Source organism: Nyctibius grandis, chromosome 11 (genome assembly GCF_013368605.1).
Source record: "Nyctibius grandis isolate bNycGra1 chromosome 11, bNycGra1.pri, whole genome shotgun sequence".
NCBI lineage: Eukaryota > Metazoa > Chordata > Aves > Nyctibiiformes > Nyctibiidae > Nyctibius > Nyctibius grandis.
Genome location: NC_090668.1, coordinates 14,446,379 through 14,466,131, shown reverse-complemented (window position 1 = coordinate 14,466,131; position 19,753 = coordinate 14,446,379). Strand labels below are relative to the sequence as shown.

The 19,753-nt window shown below is 40.6% G+C and overlaps 1 protein-coding gene across 1 annotated transcript in view; it reads left to right on the top strand.

The window, feature by feature from the left end:
- The first annotated feature begins 13,926 nt into the window (after positions 1–13,926).
- The window catches only part of TNFAIP8L3 (TNF alpha induced protein 8 like 3), a 45,196-nt gene continuing 39,369 nt past the window's right edge, over positions 13,927–19,753 (top strand). The window contains exon 1 of the mRNA XM_068410594.1: positions 13,927–14,140. Within this exon, the coding sequence (XP_068266695.1) occupies positions 14,089–14,140 (52 nt within the window). The 5' untranslated portion in view covers positions 13,927–14,088. The remainder of the gene's footprint in view (positions 14,141–19,753) is intronic.

Genomic DNA, 19,753 nt, shown 5'->3' with positions numbered 1-19,753 from the left:
CACTTTTGTGTGTTGCTTCTTACTGAAGGAGTTTTATTTTAGTGACTGCTACTAAAAGCAAAAGCTTGGAAAGTTTTGGAAGAGTTCTCTTACATTAAAAAAACCTGTCAAACCTGACTGACCTTCATTCACCTCTGCTACAAGATAAATGCATAGAGCAAAGAGTTAACGTTTCCACTCAGAGACCCTCATCCAGACAAGAAACAAACTAATCAGATATGCCTTTAAACTTGCTAGTGTGCCAATAATCCAGCTGTGTTACAATGGCAGACACAGTGATATGGGAGTGACATACTCATCATAATAAACAGCTAAAACAGAGACAATTTCATTACAAACCAAAACGAACATTTTGTCAGCTGTTACCATAATACACAACTGCTGAAAATAGTGTCTCACAAATAATGATAAATATTCATTAGGATACCATTACGAGGCTATTAAAAACATGGCTCAAACTGAGCTACCATTGCTGGTGTGTCCTTTTTACAAGTCATGATACCTTCTCTCTAGATGGTAACTCTCTTAAGTGATTCTGAGCAATCATTTTTCCTAAACATCAGTTGGAAGTGTGCGTGTTTAGCATTTCACTGTAGATTCTCAGTGGCTCACAGGAGTGAGCTTTTAAAGAGGGACAAAAGGAGAAGAGAGTCTACAGGCCGATGGTAGGCAGCCAGGGAAACATCATGCTGGGTTAGCTGACCAGCTAAAAAGAAACAGAAGGAGGTGGTCCAGCAGACCCATTGTGGAGGAGAGAAGCGGAAAACTTGGGGGGCGATCACACACAGCTTGCTTCTGTTGCTGCTGCCCCTATTCCCTGAAGCTCAAGGGGTCAGAACAAAGTGGAAAGTCACAAAGAAAATGGCAGCCTCCGTCAATTCACATACCAACAACACCTGGCACAACTGCCTCTTTCCTCCCTGCTATTGTCACTGCTCAGGCTGCCACAGTTTCCATAAGTTTTTGTACTGAAGTTGCTTTCGCCATTCAAGGAGTGAGCAGGTAACAAAATAAAGATACAAGAGAAAGTCCCAGGTTGAGCATGCCTTAAAAGAAGGGATTACCATATCAACAAGTATTGTGCCCATTTGACTAGGTGTAACATGTTCTTGAGAAGTTCCAGAACAGTGTCTGCACTCAAGTTACCCTTCATTATGGGAGAAAAGCAACTACTGGTATATATTTATGTACTTACATTGCTCCTGCAACCTCATAAACTATCATTAATTCTGAGCTATATTGATGGCACCTTTTATGCATATAGAAAATTAAAACATGAGGTCCTGCTTTCCCTTTCCTTACCCTGATCACAAATGCCTGCCCTTTTCTCGCTGACGCTTGTGTGATTTGACTCTAAATTTTTCAAGAAACTAAATCAGTAGAAACCTATTCACTTTTATTTTGGCAAGCTATTTTTCTGCCAGTTTAACTCCCTTTACTGGCTCTTGGGAGGAGATAGCAGGTAAGTTGGACAGCATTGTGACAACAATGGCAAAGGCAGAGTGCCAGCATTTATGGAGAGGGAGCACTGCCCTTTTCAAATGACATTGAGGTCAGCTTAGCTCTGTTACCAAGCCATATCCTGATATGCTGTATCATCTCATTTGGTGTGATGAATTACACTGGTCAACATTTACCAAAAAAAGGAAACAGAAGAGCCCACGTACCATTGGAGCGTATCAAGACTGGCAGGAACCTTTTTATTATGGACCTTTGAGTTTTCATTATGTTAAAAAGAAATGCAGCCATCCCTACCCCACTCCCACATATATGTATTTATTTATGTATGTATGCGTGTATGTCCCAGCTTTGCAATGATCATCTGGTTTCTAAGTGCCATTACCACCCACAAAGGTTTAAAAGTCACAAATGGAGCTATACATCATTGTGAAGAAAAGATAGTTCAAATAACTATAAGAGAGCCCATCTTTTAAAACATAGGTTCTTACTTTGTAAGAAATATGAAGCATCAAAACCACGACAGCTTTCATACAGTTTGTAATGTGTTTGCCATGGGTAGCCAGACAAGTACAACTTTAAGCAGCTAGTACAGCCCTCCATCTGCTGGCTACACTTAGTGTATGCGGCTTGCAAGTCACAAACAAAATTTAAGTGGGAACTCTCAATATGAGCTTAGTCCTATTACAAGACAAGTCACCTTTTTCATACTTTGTTCAAGGATATTTTATCAGCTGATAGGTTACACAAATTACAGAATCTAAAATTTGTAACGATACAAATCCTAATAAGAAAAAAAACACACTGGAAAGTTCAATAGACTATTTCACCTGTTTACCGATCAAGACCTAAATCACTGTCAAAACTATTTGTTCTTTTCCCTATAATTTTTTGCACAAACATTCTACATTGTATCCTAATTGGTCACTGGCTTATCAAATAGTCTGGCAAGATAACAAAATGAGAATACTTACTTTGAGAATATGAAATTCATAAAGGTATACTTCTCTTAATAAGCTTCACCTACAAAAGCACTTTAATAATAGCATGTAAAATCTGACAGAAGAGGGTGGGCAAAACTACCCCATTAACTTGAGTAGATTACCAAGAAAGGGAGTGAAGAAATGAGGGCTGAAAAACAAGATCACTGCCTGGGACAGGAGGATGAATTTTTAACAGTCAAATATCTGAGACGTAAAAATCTCAGGATTGTTCCAGGAAATGAACTTATTACATTCCTCACTGAACCCTGGAACTTCATCTAAGTGCACAGGAAAGAAGAGAATTTCTTCATAAATCAGAAATAAGAGAAACAGTGAATAAAGGCTGAGTCATTACAACTAAAACTTCAGCTTCCACCTACACCTCTTACACATGCACACACACACAGAAGATGAACAGCATTGTTTATGAACACTGACACATCTTAATATCAGATGAGTCATTACACAAGGTATTTCAGGATTCATTTTATCATAGCATGTGAGAGAGACAACAAATGGACTGCTTAAATCCAACCCACATATGCTTTGTCCAATGCTTTTTAAGGTTGCTTTTTCATACAGTATTTTTCAATATCAAAAGCGTCTCACTTTAAACAAAAGTCCATTTCTGAAACTGAACCTGTTAACCCAGAGTGGGTTTGGCTACTGTTCAGTGTGATACTGTATGCTCTGTAGTGCTAATTGTACATATCCTTGTACTTCTTATATTGATTTTCATTTCTACCTCTTAGATTTACCCTTAACTTGGAAAAATTTTCAAAAGTTACATAACCAGTTAACTAAGGATCACTTCTCCTACAGGTCCAGTAGTTCACTTCAAAATGTGATTGCAATGGTGCCGCAACGGTGAATATTTGAATCGGTCCTCATTCCTACTGTATGATGCTGTGAGGAGGTGAGAGCAACACCCCAGGCTCCATGCCTCCTTCATAGTGTTAAACACTGCTCATTAGAACTCTCAAACTCCTAGAACTCATTAGAACAAAGAATACTGTCCTTCAGTGAATACATGAGTAGCCAGTCCCAGTTTTACCCCATAGAAGATATTTTTAACTCCAGAATGACATCAGCTACTAACTAGATCCTTCTCTTGAAATTCTCAGTACACTGTTAGAACTTCATGGTACCTAGCTGACTTTAACAAAGCTCTGAACACTCTGTTTAGGGACATGTAGTCTCATTAATATTGGATTGGTGTTTGTTGTGCATGATTTCTTGATAATTATGGGGTACAGCCACAGTTCATTGTCCTTAAAAATGGTGGGAACCTTATATCATTTCTTTACCTAATGAAATAGCACCCTTGCTTTAGTACCCTCATGTTCTCCTGCAGCATTTCAGTTTGTAGACTTTGTGACAGCTTTCTATCATTCTTCAAATTCTTTCATTATAACACCTGCTGCAGCAGCTGATCTGTGCTTGGGCTTTTGATACCCATGATGAAGCTATGCACTGACTCAGCTTGCTACTCATTGTAACTGTTGATACAGAGCTGAAAGCATTGTTATATAACCAACCCATGGATACTATCTGAAATCTGTTGGTTTACTTTTGTTCTCAGTAATGAACTGGGCTTCTTAGCCATGCACAGACGAAGAGGGCTTGGATCCTTACGTTCTGAAACACATAGTGGTGTCTCCTCTTCCAGTTTTTCTCTACATGCTGCTGATCAAATCATCCCACACCAGCATCCTTCACATTTGCACTCAGTTCCCCTGTCACAGTTCAATCCCTTTGCGGTGCTCAGTGTTTCCTGTGGGATGCTGAGCCTCTGCTTCTACCTGCTTGCCTGAAAATGGGAAATGCTCAGCCCTTCCTGTGACCAGATCTTTGCTCAGCATTCTTCTCAAATCCACTAGACATTGTAATTTTAATCTGACAAGATGCTTGGTAGAAATAGTTGTTATAGTAATGGCTGGATTGTCATTTTTGACTCTAAATTGCCTTGCAGATTATGGCTTTGATTCTCCCCCGTCTACAACTTCTGGTCTAATTTTTTATTTGTTATTTATTTTACAGGTGCATAACAAGCCGAGAGAGAATGTGCCCCACTGATAAACGTTATACCCTCTGTCTTTAACAAAGACAAACCTTTGGCAGAGCTCTGCTTTGAGCAGGAGGTTTGACTGGTTAACCTCCTGAGATGCCTTCCAACCTGGATTATCCTATGATCCTAAGTACTTTTCCTATTAGAGCCTGTTCAGCCTGATTGGCAGCCATAAACATTACACTAGTTAAATGCAGCACTGCTGTATTATGCATTGTATAACCTTGTTTTTTCCAGGTCCTTTTCTTTATACATCTTCCACAAATAAAGCAGTGGGAGAGTAAAGGGAGTCCATCATGCAATGAAAGCTATTTGAGACTTCAGGCATATCAGTGTTAAGTTTCTCCACTGCAGCTCTGTCATGAAGTCTCGCTCTCTATTCTAGGTCTTTGGCATGGAGCAGTGATGAAAGCCAGAGATTCAGGGTATTTTTCCTTCCTTTCAGGAAGCACATTAGGATTTCTTTTTCTTGAAGTAGCAGAAACAGTAATCATGATCTTTTTGCTTCCCTCATACAAACAGTTGTAGCAGCAGAGAAACAGACTTTTCTCCTCTTTCTCACACAGACATCAGTAGAAGATAATTCCCCAAGCAAGATTCAGCATTCAATATTTCTCTGTCCAAGTATGTGGTCAATACAGCTGATGTTATTCTTCTACTTTCATAAGAAAATACTAGTCTTACAGTACTCGTCCTAGTCTAATACCTGCCTCCCAAGAGCAGTCTCACCTACTGAAGCTGTGAAAACTCAAGTTTTAATCAAATACCATTGCCTAGGATGTGCTTTGCCATGGACATGTGCAGATGAGTTGAGATTGACTCAGTGTCCTGCCCTCCTAGCTACACCATCGTGTAATATACACTTATTACATATTCATGTAATATTTTCATCCTCTAATATCTGCACTAGTTCAAGCTTCAGCTGAATTAATACTACATTGCCTTGAAAAATCTGACCATCCTCCTTTTTCCTGATCCTCACATCATTAATTTCATATACCAGCTGACAACAGGCCCTTCTACAGAGTTGAGGAGCCCCAGATGTCTTTTACCACTTTGTAACTTGACTTCCTAACATAAACCAACAACAACACCACCACCAAAAATCAATAGTCTCAGAGATCAGACATTTTACTTAGTCACACTCACCACAATTTTTAGATTGTCTGCATTTTGTACTCTCGATCTGCCTGACATCCCAGTTTAATGATTGAAGCATATTACTATTTTCTCTCATTACAATTTTCATTATGGATTTCTTCTGGTACATTTTTTTTTAACCACCTGCCTTCTGGTCAGAATAAAAATGGGATGGATCATAGTGAATCACAGCAGTGACTTCTGCACTAGCACAACTGTAATTCCACTTTCGAATATGCTGTTCCACATGCACAGAAGTTAAGATACCCTTTTTCCCATAGATGTGGATCCTCCAGCACTTAAGTCACTCCTGTTTTCTTCCCCACACTACAGTAAGTTACTATTTACCTTCCAAAAGACCTACCAACAATGTGACAGCATGTGATACACTAGCTAAATCTGAGTTAATGCATGACAACTGTCCAGTCAGTTGCTGCCAAACAAACAACAGATGAGTTTTCCCTGCATTTCCTTTAGCAGGGACACCAGTTTGGTTGCCGAGTGAAGAAAGGAGACCTAATTTTCACAGTTTGTAGAAACTGAATCATTTTTGAGGCACACTTTCCTCTCCTGACTTTTTGAAACTGGGTAGCTTTATTAAAAGTTATTCAGGCAAAGAAAGAGACAGCCTGAGCATGTTTTCTTAACAAGTTAAAAACAAAGACACATTAATGCAATACTCCTGCTCTACCTTCCAACGTTTTCCCTCATAATTCTGAAATCTGTACCTTCAAGGACAGAAGCACATCTGCTCTCTGACTTGCCAGCCACAGGTATTTCTATGTCAGCATACCAGCACTAAGGCATTAAGCGCTTTTCACAAAAAGCACTGCACCCAAGCGTTTTTATGCCAAATCACACCATACCAGGTGTGTTAGTAAGTGTTTTTCTTTCTTAGCCCTTTGGTATTCTTTACCTAATACTTCAATTTCTTTTTTTTTTTTTTCTTCTCAACATTACTCCTCTTCTGCATATGCTGGAAATAGGTAGAATTTACATAAAATCATTGAGCAGACATTAGGCAGACATGTCCCACAGTGCTGACCTCAGCAATGTTAAAGGAAGATAGTCTTGGTACTATTTATCAAGAGAACAAGTGATTTATATCTGTACCCCAGCTTGAACCACTTTTGCTAGAACTATGCACTTTGAGTAACTATATATATATATGCAATGAATGCAGGAGGGGCTTTATTTCAAAAAATCCTGGCTTGAAGGCCACATCTCGCACTGCGGTAGTTTTTCCTTAGTGGTTGCTAATGGCAAGTAGTCTGTAGAGCTCACTGAAGGACTATGGAAAGTTTTCAGTATCCTCTACATTTTCTGTTTCCTTCAAAATTCCAGCAGTATTAAAAAGGGCCTTTATATATTCTCTAGCCCTTGCAGCTACCTTAGCTGCAAAGAGGACCCAAGAGCTACAGCCTAAAAATTTAGTCATACAAAAGTAAAGGCTCTAGATCTACCTATCTACAGACAAATTCTTGTTGTCCAAGTTGAATTCAGGTCATTCGTATGTTGTATTTACTGGTACTCTGAGTCCCTCAATGAGCGCAAGAGAAATAATTAACCTGAAAGTGGTCTGGACAGCAAGTTTCTAAGTAATCTCATTCTCTTTACTGGGAATGTTGTAGGACTACATGTAATCTAATTGTCTACGTTGCACGTTCCTAAGAGTACCCATAAAAAGCAATTTTACGTCTGGGTTGATGATATTTAGTCATTTGTAGATAGGTGGGTAGCAGAGTGCCTTTTGTCATGCTCTTAGAAATGGTCATGGAGTAATGCCCACGCACTGTCAGACGAAGATGATGTTTCCATACTGTTCTAAAAATCACATCAAGCTCTACAGAAACCACAAACAAGTCTATTAACATTCTGCCATGTGAGTGAAGTCTGTGGATGTTAGTGACTTGCTCCACAAAAAATTGTTTTCTGTCTCTATGACTGCCTGTCAGAGATTATGATTCCCTTTAGTCCAAAAGGTGCTACACTTTTCAGCAGAAGCTCTATATCAAGACTGATCTCAGCTGTTGCATCACTATTTCAGTCACAGATGCATCACTCCTAGACTGAAATCCACAGCATTGATTCAGTCACCTTTCCAATGTGCAGATACATTGTACGGCTGTAAAATGGGAGCCACAGCATCCAATGTAAAGGAGCAACCAGACCTAGACAGCTGCAAAACACTGTATGCTTTAAGACTTTTCCTGATAACATCTAAACTGAAAAATGTTTTTAAGTTTCTGCGTAAGATGTGCAACTCCAAATCTCCACATTTGTCTTTTGAGGGAAAGTATGATCTTACCTTATTCTAATAATTCAGGATGTCTAGGCAACATTATAATGTGAATAAATATTAGCCCTCAAAACACAACATAATCTGAAATGTTCAGTGGGTTGTTTTTTGTGTGTTGAAGCATAGAAGAAAGCAAGAGAGAAACAATCACAGAAAGAACGTATTTTGTAGTATACATAAGTGTGTAACAAACCTTGTGACTATAGGAAAAAATGTGGACATTTGCATAAAGAGGAGGATTAGAAAAAGTTAATGAAATAACTGATGCTAACTATAAAACATTCTGGAAAGACAGTACAGTGTAGGTCCTCCATAGTTTCCTAGCAACAAAATTTTCTCTGCTTTCTCAGGGTATCATGAAGTTGTGGAATCCTCCTCCTACATATAATGTGAAATCAGGGATGAAAACAAGGATGACCCATCTTCCAGATTAGAAAGAGAAACTGTTTCAAAGCTTGCTGAAACACAGCTCAGTAACAAGCAGTATCTGTTGTTGGTTTAACTGTATTTTACTTGCATCTTAGACACGGTCAAAGGCTTAAATGTAGCCATCAGATAATCAACACTTGTAATGAAGAGCATAACTCAACAACACATGGAAAAGTGAGGAATGTGACATTTTAAAATAACTTCAGTTACCAACACAAGAATTAAGAATAATTCCCAAAGACAGTGGCAGACAGGAAAATGGTTTTGACTGGCAGCTATCCCCTAGCTTTCTCTAGACAGCATCAGAATGGGGACAAAACAAGAGACAATCCCCTGCTTTATCCTGTATTTTACAGTGATTCTCTCCAGGAAAATTCTTTAAAGTTTATTTTCCCAACCTCAGAACCGATAAAGCAGAAACAAAGTTCACGTTTTGGCTAATCAGTCTTATCCTTGAATATTATCAGTACCCCACCTGTAATGAAAATTAAAATTGCAAATAAAATAAGTATCTAATTTATCAGCGCTTTAAAATAATAATGCCCAACTCCCTGCTCATAAAAATAAGTGAGGGTCATGGCCTAACCAGTAAAATTTCCACACAGAATTTCATCAAAAGAAATTTTCCACCAACAGAATTAACAGGTGCATTTTCAATTTGGGAAGGTAGCTTTCATTTCTTTAATCACTTAGAATGCAAGGTTATGAATGCAAGAGTTGCTAATCCACAGCAAACTGCATACATAACTTGCAAGACAGGCATCCTTCTAAGCACAGGGCAAATCATCATCCCACAAAAGAATGGTAAAGTATCTTTAAAAAAATAAAACCAAATATCACTAAAGTAGTACAAAACTACAAAATGCCCAGGCAATTCAAATTACAGTTTAATATAGAAAACCTTACTCTACAAGCAAAATCCTACTCTAAGTGAACAGAAAAGTAACAACATCCTCATGACCAAAAAATGAACATGAACATTTATGCTGTTCAGTTCTCTTTGGAGTCTTGTTTCTATAAGGTAAGAAGAAACAGGACAAGTTACTGCTTTAAGAAAAAAACACCTCCGCCCCCCCCCAAAAAAAAAAAAAAAACAACACACAAAAAGTGGGGACACTACTCTGGCTGTGCTGTTTTCCTGTGACTGTAAGCATAGATGTTAGCAAGCTTGCCTCCCAATTTAACTGCTCCTTCTTTAAAAGCTACAGCTTATGTTCAGTGTTACATCAGCTCAAGGGAAAAGATATTTATTGTTCCTTCTTCCTTTCGTAGTATGAGCAGTCAGAATTCAGATTAGACCAATTACTTACTGTTATTAAGCTTTTGCTGCAACCCACAGTCCCAGCCTATTTAAGCAGGTGAAAATATCAACTTCTGACAAAATCCTTTCAGATAACTGATGAAGAGTAATGGAGTTCAGCACTATGTAAGTTGCACAGGAGTACATATTTTTTATTCCATTTTATTTCATTTGAGATTAAAATCTCATAAGAGCACCTTACAAGGCACTGAGGCGATTGAAACTAAATTTCAGTCCTAGCTTTAAATCTGATATTCCAAAAACATCACAGCGCAGGTTAGCACCAGTACCAGGCTGCAGTCTCAATCTGTGACTGCTTCCTCAGCTCTTCTTTAAGAAAAATCAACACCAGACAAAGGCAGAACATAATTCAGCAAGTCCAATGGCTAAAAATATGTCCTTACTGTGATAGGTATTCAGAACTGATTGCCCTTACATCTCTTACAGTAACTTAAAAAAAAAGGGAGGGGGGGGGGCAGAAAATACTGCACTCTTCCATATTTATCCATATTTTATTTGCTTGAGTAGCAAAGCGCAGAGGCAGCTTGCCAATCTTTCATTTAGCAGAAATGTATAACGTAACAGTTCAGGTACAGCTCAGGAGATACAGGTGAAAGTCTGTGCTTCATATTTGACTTTAAATCACAGCTTCTCAGTACCTCATTTCCCTCTCTCTGAAAGACAGAAATACTATTATCCTTATTTCTCAATTGTCCTGTATGGATAAATATACTAGACATAGATGCTATGGTAGCTGGGCTACTTAAGTATTTAGAATATGATAAAATTGTACTTGTGTGAACATGCAAGCATGATTTGCAGATAGAACAGTGAAAAAGCAAGAATCCTAAAAGCTCTCACAGGCAGATCTCCAGCACTCAGATACAATGAGTAGGCGGAGGAGGTTTTCAGATAAGTTCCATATGGAATGAAGATCAAGACCAGATGCAGCTGAAATGTGAATGGAGGAGCCATACAGCGATGTAGCCACTACAGACAGCATCATATAACTGGGAATACGTGCAACACATGGGGCAGTTCCAATCGGCTGTGTTACCAGCTCCACTGGTAAGTTGTATTTGGAGAGATTTGCAGGCAAATGTATTAACCGAGCCCTGAGAAAAAACATTCCAGATTCTAAATAACCCAAAAATCTTCAGGTCTACCCTAGCAATAAAGGAAATAGTCACAGGGCTGTAGCTTATAACAATGAATATGTAATTGCACTGTTTGTACTAAATGCAAAAAATAAGTCATGAAATGTCAACTTTCTCCATGTGGTGCTTCATTTAACACGCATCTAGCTAATACATATATTGCTGTTAATAAACCTTTTGTGGATTTCTCTGCACTAGTATTTTAATGAGTGGAAACGATGAAGTTCAGAGGTCTAAGCATATGGAATTTTCCAGGTCACATGTTAAACCAAGTGCTGGACTCTGCTGGGCAGAGAATATCAAGAAGAAAAAAACCTGAATTCTAACCATATGTTTTGAAATGAAACAATCTGCTCATTCTGTTACAGCTGAAAACTTTGATAACTGCTTTACAGTCAGCAGCAATAAAGAGGGAAAGTAATCTTGAAACAGCATTTACTGTGGAATATAAAGTAATTACAGCATAGTAATGAGAATGCCCAATGTATATATCACAAGTCTGATGCAATACAATATTGATTAAGTTATACTATTTCCATTACAATATTTATTAGCGTGGTTATACAAGGATAAAAAAAACTGACAAGAATTAAAATAAGTGGGATTCAGTTTTCATTCTAAGTATTTCATACCAAGACTTTTGACTTTCAGAGGATCACGAAAAATAATCTGTCCTTTTACCAACTGAACTATGATCAGTGGCAGAGAAGCATGACTGTTCAGAGTTTAACATTTAATTGCAATTATAGCACAGGTAATGCACTCAGGAAAAAAGCAGCCCATACAGAAAATAGGGTAAGGCCAGTGCCTAGAATAGCCTGGAAGCGCATACACAGCTGCATTGTATCAGCTCATTACATGACCCAGAATACGCTGTACCAGGCAGTCCCCTTTGCCACTGGGGGAGCAGGAAGGGTTCTGCTGTATACACATCCCCACAAAAAACATTGTTTTTTGTTTACCTAGTTACAGTGATTGTCATTACAAAGTCAGAATTTGTCCAGGTTAGAAGTCACCATTAGAGTTTCAAGCAATTAAGGACAGTCCAGAAAATGAATTAATGGCACTCAAATACAAACTTACTCTTCCTGTTAGACTTAAACTACTATACTCTTATTGGAGAGGGTTTTTAGGTTGCATTTGTGAGGGTAAAAAGCAAACATTAAAAAAAAAAAAAAAAAGATACAGAGAAAGACTAAACTCTTTCCAGCCCTCAGATTCTATTCTTGGTGTGGTATCTGGGATTGTCTTTCGTGAAAATCTCGGCGTTTTTCTGTTGCTACATTGTTTATATTATGCTTGTAGATTCCGCAGGTCTTCTGTTAATCTGTGCAATTTGTGTACATGCATTCAGATTTTGCATTGGCTCCTCACAACTGAATCATAGAACCGCTTAAATTTAGATTTTTCTTTTTTCTTTATATGATACTAAATTATGGGGATATAATCAGCAGTAGTTGGAATGTCATTTTAAATTTAATGAAAGCCGTTACAAACAAAAGTCTGAATTTGTTTTCATGGAATAAAAAACAAAAGTGTCTTAATACTACAGGCCCAGGGTACGACAGCAACATGCCAAATTACTTAACACCTAACTTTTCACTCCAGAGGTTGAAGAATTTTGTGTCCCAATTCAACACACCAATGTGTGTACTCCCAGGGCCAGAAAGCTTGAGGTCTTCTATCTTTTCAGGATCAACCTTATTTGAAGGCAGGGGAGCATGCTAGGATTCACCCTAGAACATAAGGCAAACTCTGGCTTCATTTTTACTATTATCGTTCTTACATTCAGCGTTGCACAGGATAAGCCATCAGTGGAAAGAATTTGACAGCCCTTTGAGTTTAGAAAGAATCCTTTTTTTTATATATATATATTTTAAATGTCACTGTATACATTAACAGAAAGTCTTCACATTTGTCAAGAGAGTTTGACATAGTCTGATGACAATAGATAACTTCATATATGCAGCTTCAAAGCAGTGTCCAGGCATTACTTTTTTCAGCAACATGAGGATCTGCATGGCTTTGGGGGAGAGAGTTATGGAGTAAAGAAAGGTATCTGTGGTCTACAGCTACAGGCATAAATATCCGGCTGGACATTGCAGTAATCTGTACTTAAGTGTTCAAGGCATTGTCTGGCTCCTAGGATATGACATATCTGTGGATCAGATAGATCTATGAGGTCTGTTTTACGATGACATTTGGTTCCCAGTTAGAAAAGTATTCTTGCTACTACTTTCCTGGGATTTTTGTGCTACAATTAAAGTGATCTTTGGCCTACGACGGCAAGAAGTAGAAAGGAGTAAAAGCAAAGGGAAAGACCTACCTAACCTCACCAGAGCTGAAGAAACAGCCTCAACCATCTGAATTAAGGGATGGCTCAGGACTGTAGTAGCCTGTAAGACACTGGCGAAGTCTGCAGAGTTCAAGCTATGAAGTTTTCAGACTGAGAGTTCAAAACAATCTTCTAACATAGTTTTCATTTACCAAATTTTGCACTGTCTCCCTGAGCCTGTGAATAATGTGCAAACAGGCAGCAGCAAAACTCTCTCCTTCAGTGTTCTTCTGGGCACTAATACCCAATGAGAAATGACACTTCCCTGTCAGCCTCCACTGTTCTAATGACTAATTTTTGAGCAAATTAATCATTAAGGAGAGGAAGCTGGTGAAAATAGAGAAAGTGGCAACTGAAGGTCAGGGGAGATGCCCACAAGAAAAGAGAAGACAAAGTAAACAGGAGACACCATGGCAGCCAGTGTAAAGGACGGTCATTTCGGTCCTTTTCGTGCTCTGAAGTTCTGCCTCAGGAGCGGCCCCGAGCCCTCTGCAGAGCGGGGACGCCGCGGCTGTCACCCCAGCCACCGCCGGGCAGCCCCGCCGACCCGTGTCCCCGCAGCAGCATCCAGCCAGAGGCCGCGGCCAACCCGGGGAGATGCAACCGGCTGCCAGAGCAACTTGTGTAACAGGCTCGGGGAAGGAACCGCTCCTCCGCCGCGCCCCCGCTCCCTCCTCCCCTCACCGGAGCCCGCCCGTCCCCGCTCCTCCTTTGCAGCCAATGGCACTAAGCGAGGTGGCTGCATGTGGTGGCGCGGACCCAGCGCCCGGGCTGGGAGTAGAGGAGGAGGCAGCAGGCTCTGCTCGCCGCTCGCTCCCGTCTCCCCGTCTCCGGGCACTCCTCCTGCCAGCGGCGGCCAGCCGCACGCTGCGCGCCCCGAGCTGCCCCTCGGTCCCCCTGCCCCGCCGGTACCTGCAGCATGGACTCGGACTCCGGGGAGCTCAGCGAAGGCGAGCTGGTCTCACCTGCAGGTAAGGGGCGGGGGGGGGGGGCTGCTGCCTGACGGACCGGTGCCGCCTAGCCCCGCGAGCGATGGGGCTGGGGGCGACTGCGAGGAGGAAGGGGTCTGCCCCTCGCTGAGGCGGCTGAAGGGCTGCGAGGCTCGGCGCTGAGGGGAGAGCGCGCGGGTCCCTGCCGCCCCGCGCGAGCCCCGCCGAGCGCCCCGCGCGCGCTGAGCGGCTCCTCCGGCGGCCGCCCGGGCCCAGACCGCTCGCGGGAGCCGGAGGGGCGCGGCCCGGCGCCGGGCTCTGCTCTGCCCCAGCCAGCCGGGGTACGGCAGAGAGCTGCCCTGAAGAGTCGCGTTCAAGCATGACGTGACAGCCGGTTAAATTAGCAGCGCTGGCGTGAGGCTGATGCATTGTGCTTCATACCCAGAGGGTGCAAAGTTCTTTGGGTTTGGTTCGGGTTGTGTTGCTATCGCTCCACGACCACAGCAGTTCGCCCCCTCAGAGGCCCTCAGGCCACTAGGCTTTTGTTTTCAAGTCCTAACTTGTCACCAAAAACCATAAAAATGCTGCTAACTGCTGCAGCTCGCATAGTTCTTAGATGAGACAGAAGAAAAACAACAAAAATCTCTGCCACTTCCAAATCTCTACATTCCTATGTCCTACGCAAAACAAACCATCGCTGATGTGCTGTAATCAAAGGCTGTCCTGCACAAACAGTAAATGGGGACATGAAACTTGTGTGAAATCCAGCATACACAGAGGTAGGTTTGCTCTACCAGCACAGCACCCATCCCAGCACCGGTCCGCAGAGAACTGCTGTCAGCTCAAGGCCACCCCCCTTCCCCATGCACCTCTCTGGGTTTCTAACTCTTCTTCAGGGAGTGGTGGTGGTACCCTGCCATCAGCAGAGCAGGCTGCAGGGGTATATCACACACGGCTGGCACATGACAGGTGCTGGGCGATTGCTGATGCTACGTGCGGACAGGACCTGTTTGACCTCCAGCTTCCCATGGTGGAAGTCACAGGCACCTTCTCTGAAGCCATTTAACTGGCATCACGCACAATCCACGTGCAACTGGAATGATGTCTGAAATTGTCCTAGAGATTATAATAAACCCAAATAGAAAGCTACCATGTTATGTTACAAGATCTTCTTTGAGAAAAATCTTTTCACCATAATCCATCCCGTTTAGACACATCCCTTATTTCAGCTGGCACCTCCTCCCACCCCCCCAAAAAGAAAGGTTTCAACACCAAACAATATTTTAACTACAACATGAAAAAAATGCCAGATATTTTGTGAAATATTTTAACTGTCCTATTAACACAGCAGTGATGAACAACGGTAGGAGGTCATAAGATAAATAGGTGTTATCTTGTCTAGTCTCCCAGCAGAACGGGATTTTGTAGCATAGTATTAAATCCAATCCAGTTTTAAATATTAGGGGTATTTACTCTTGATATCTTGCTTTGTATTTTCTTACCCGAGATCTAGAGAATGAAATAAGACTAGCAACAGGTCATACAGCTCCTTATATTCATAAAGCTTCATTAGGCTGAACTTACTAACCAAGACCACCAACAGCTATACTTTTTCATCCTAATATTCAAAGTAGTGCATGAAGTGCAAGTTATAAACATTACATTTATAGACAAATTGATGTAATATAGCTCCTGCCAACAACTTACTCCTGTTCTGAATAAGATTTTCTTTTAAATAAATTAAAAATAACTATGCTTAGAGATTGCCATGAGTGCTTTTTATGTCATTACTTGCTAGCTGCCAAGAGTTGATGTTCATTCTCCTCTCCTCTTTTATATTCCTTCTTTGTACTGTCTGAGAGAAGAAAAATCTGGTATTTTGACCATATGTGGCAGATGCCTATGCAGTAGAATAAAATTGGAATACAGTGAAAACTTGGTGTTTTTGTCTTAACCAGCTGCAATCATCTTTTCTGCACTAAAGAATTACTTGCTGTCTGTATCCCCCCCATTACACTTTTGCTAGATTTCATTTGGTCTTTTTTCTGTACTCTGCCATATGTACTGTGCAGTATCTCTCTGTATGTGGGTGTTCAGCAGTCACACTGTCAGTCACTGCTGCGGGCACAGAAGCTGAGGGGTTATGGTGACTAAATCCCACACTACCTTGTTCAGGGAGGTGCAAACCCCACATATCCCCGTGACCAGGGCATTCTGCCTGCAGTTTATAGGGCAAACAGAGTGCCTGAGGGAAGTATTTGGGATAAAGTCCTAGTAACGGTCTGATTCTGGCCACTGATTTTAGAACAGCTAGGATTTTGTATTGAAAGTGTCACCAACTTGAATGTTCAGCTTACTCTCTTCATTACCAGTCTTCACAGTTCCAAGTTTGTAAAGCAGTGACTTCAGCTTACACGGTTAAATCTCCTTGTAGCCATTGCCCACTTCTCAGGTTGTCCGATTGTTCAAGCCCAGCTTGATACAGTTTACTTTATCACTAGGGCTCCATGGTGCTAATGCAATACAAGTGTTTAAAAACATATCCCATTTAAGGGTTTGTGCTATTCCTGCCACACTTATTCAGCGTTTTTCTCTGTCCTGGTGGAACAGCACCCCTGCCATTCCCGGGACTCATACTCGTGTGCACGGGACAGGAGGCTACCTTGTACGCCCCCACCATCTGCCACACACGCTTGGCTTCCAAGAGCCAGCTGGAGTCTTACTCTGACATCCCAGCAGCCTCATTTCCTTTAATAGCCCACTTAAAGCTGAATCTCCAAGGAGGCAGAAGTATTTTTTCTATATTTATTCTGAACATGTTGTCACGATAAGCATCTTTATATTTCTTTGGTGCAAACAAAAAGCTCCTTACATTCGAGTAGTGTAAGATGTTAGCTGTACTTTAAAAAAAAAAAATCAACAAAAAGCACCACACCTCTGCACACAAAAACATCCAGCTCCACAGCCTTGGCTTCCACCAGTCTCCTTACACCCATCCATTACTGCTTCATATTTGAGTTGTCTATATAGTCAAAGTTTCGTTTTTGTTTTCCCAAAAATGTTACTCCTGAGACAGACCACTATTAAGAGCATTAAACAGGTCTTCACAATTCTGAAAAAATTATATCTTGCAATGCAAGTTACATGCTTACTAACACTACCCTCAGTGAAATTTTTTGAGTTTTACTGTACATGCAACTAGTCACATTTCTTTTCTTGTCCTATAGATAAGCTTCTGAGAACTGAACAGGTAATCTTAAAATAGAACATTGTTCTCTTTTTTTAATGTCCACCTATTGAGAAGTTGGTTTGCTAAAAAAATTCTTCGGTAGAGCAATGGACTACTTTTTCCCAGCTCTTTCATAGGCAGCCTACCACATGAAAGTATGCTCCTCCATACCATCTTTCAGAGTGACATTTCACAAAAATGCAGGTCATCTCCAACAGCAGTGGTTTTGCAGTGGATTTGGAGATTCTGCACGTAAGAGAAAGAAGGTGGCAGACCTTCATTTGATGCGCTTTGTCCTAGGTTCCTTGGCTGAAACAAGCAGGAATTTGGCCACATAGGATTAAATCAATATTGCATAAAAGCTTTCACAAGCTACTATGTTAGAACATAGATTTCCATGTTTATTTTAATGTAACTATTATGTTACACTATTCACATATGATAACTAGAGGCTAAATTGCCTGTATGGTCTTTGAAAAAAATACAGATTATTTTTATGAAGTTTAACATATCCTGGAGAGTAAACCTTTGCAGGTCCCTTCTCTGGCTCTCCTCCCACTGAAGTCAAAAGACATTTGGCCTAGGAAAGAGAGCAGCTTGCACTGCAAGTAGAGATCTAAACTGGTGACAGGAGTGGGGTTTGTTTTTTTTTTTTTTTAAACATTAACACTGTGGAGCCTATGATTTTGTATGATGCCAGGAAGAACAAAATGAAGACAACCTTATCACCAGGCTTGCATCCATAAAGGCAGTGGGAGTCTTATTATTGTCTTCAATAGTACCAATCTTACCCTGCAACTCCTGGCACAAAATATTAATGCTTTTAAAATTGTTTGATAAATTATCTGAACTGTGTCTGGACAATAAATACACACTTAGTAAAAACAACAACAGGTTTAAACATTATTTACTGTTGTAAAACAACCCTGACAGACATGAATAATTTTTCTGGAGCTGTAATATTATTTGATTTGCAATGCTTAGCAAATAACTTTTTCTGCAAATCATTTATCATGCTATGTGAACCACCTGTACTTTTGTGGTGTTAATCTTTTAAGCTTGATACATATTTTAATTGCTGTTTTACAGAGTTAAATGCCATTCAAGAGCTAATATATTCTTGTAAATATAAAATTAATTAGAAAGTGTACCATAAGATATTTAGCACTTAATGATGAGGCATCAGTAACATGCTTATGTGATATAAAGTACAACTAGGCATTTTATAACTTTTTGCAGTATCACACTGGTCATTTGAACAATGTTTATCACAACAAAAGGTATACTTTGCCCCATGGAATACTTGTGCTTGAACAAAGAGGGTTTTGATTTAAGAAAGCCTTGTTTTTATTATACATAAAAAGGTCCAAGTCAGATAGGCAATGATATTTATTGGACGTTAGAAAAGCCAGCAGAAATGGTAGAGAACAGCATGTTGTAAGTATGGAAGCTGGGGGGGTACAGGGTGGGAAATGAACAAAAAACTATTTTGAGTGGAAGGTACAGGCTTTACTGGATGCTTCTGAAATGAAGTGCTTTTAGCACCTGTCTAATAAAGGGTTCTCCCTTCGCTTCTGCTGGAAAACAAAGGAAAAGCAAAGCTAGTTGAAAAAGGATGGACAGATGATAGACGTGAACCACCATGTCATGAGAACCCACGCTCCAAACTCTCTTACAGGGCTTTTTGGATCACCCTGCAAGCTGAGGCAAGCATGTGCCTAAGTTTCTCTGCCAAGATAGAGTGAGCAAGAGACACTTCAGGATGAGCAGGCAGCAACTGCCTGTAAGAGCAGCAGCTGGGGCAGGCACATGAGCCAAGAGCCTGGTTGGGTTAATTTTTTTGGGATCTCTTTAGTGTTCCCTCCAGAAAACACCTGGGCTGCTGATTTACGTACAGACCCCTCTTTAGCACAGTGACTGTCAGATTGGGAGCCTTGTCCAACTGGAAAAAAAAAAAAAGTAAAAATTTTGAAAGACAAAAAAATCTAATCATGCTGTGATGATAGCAAAGACCGTAAATAATCCCACTTTTGTCAAGCTGACTAGACAACTGTCTATTCTGCTTGTCCAAGTTTAGTTGAACAAGTCAACTTGTTCAGGCTTCCTTTTTTTAAAATCAAGTGGAAATATGAACTTCACGAAGCACTGGATTGAAGCCCAAGCTCACCTGCTTGTGCGATAGCAACATCTGTGGATGAGACTGCTAAGTAGCGCTAGCTGATAGCGTATGAGGTAACAACTCTTTTCAGTAGCTTTGATAGTTTCTTCCTACTTTTGAGAAGGTGGCATATGAAAACATGTGGCCTCAGAAGGACTTGTCATCATGGGTGACTCAGAATCTGACTCCTATGTAGGGACAGCAGGCACGTGAAGGATGTTGTGTTAAGTTATCTTAGGGAATAAATATTTGCTATTCTTGATCAGAA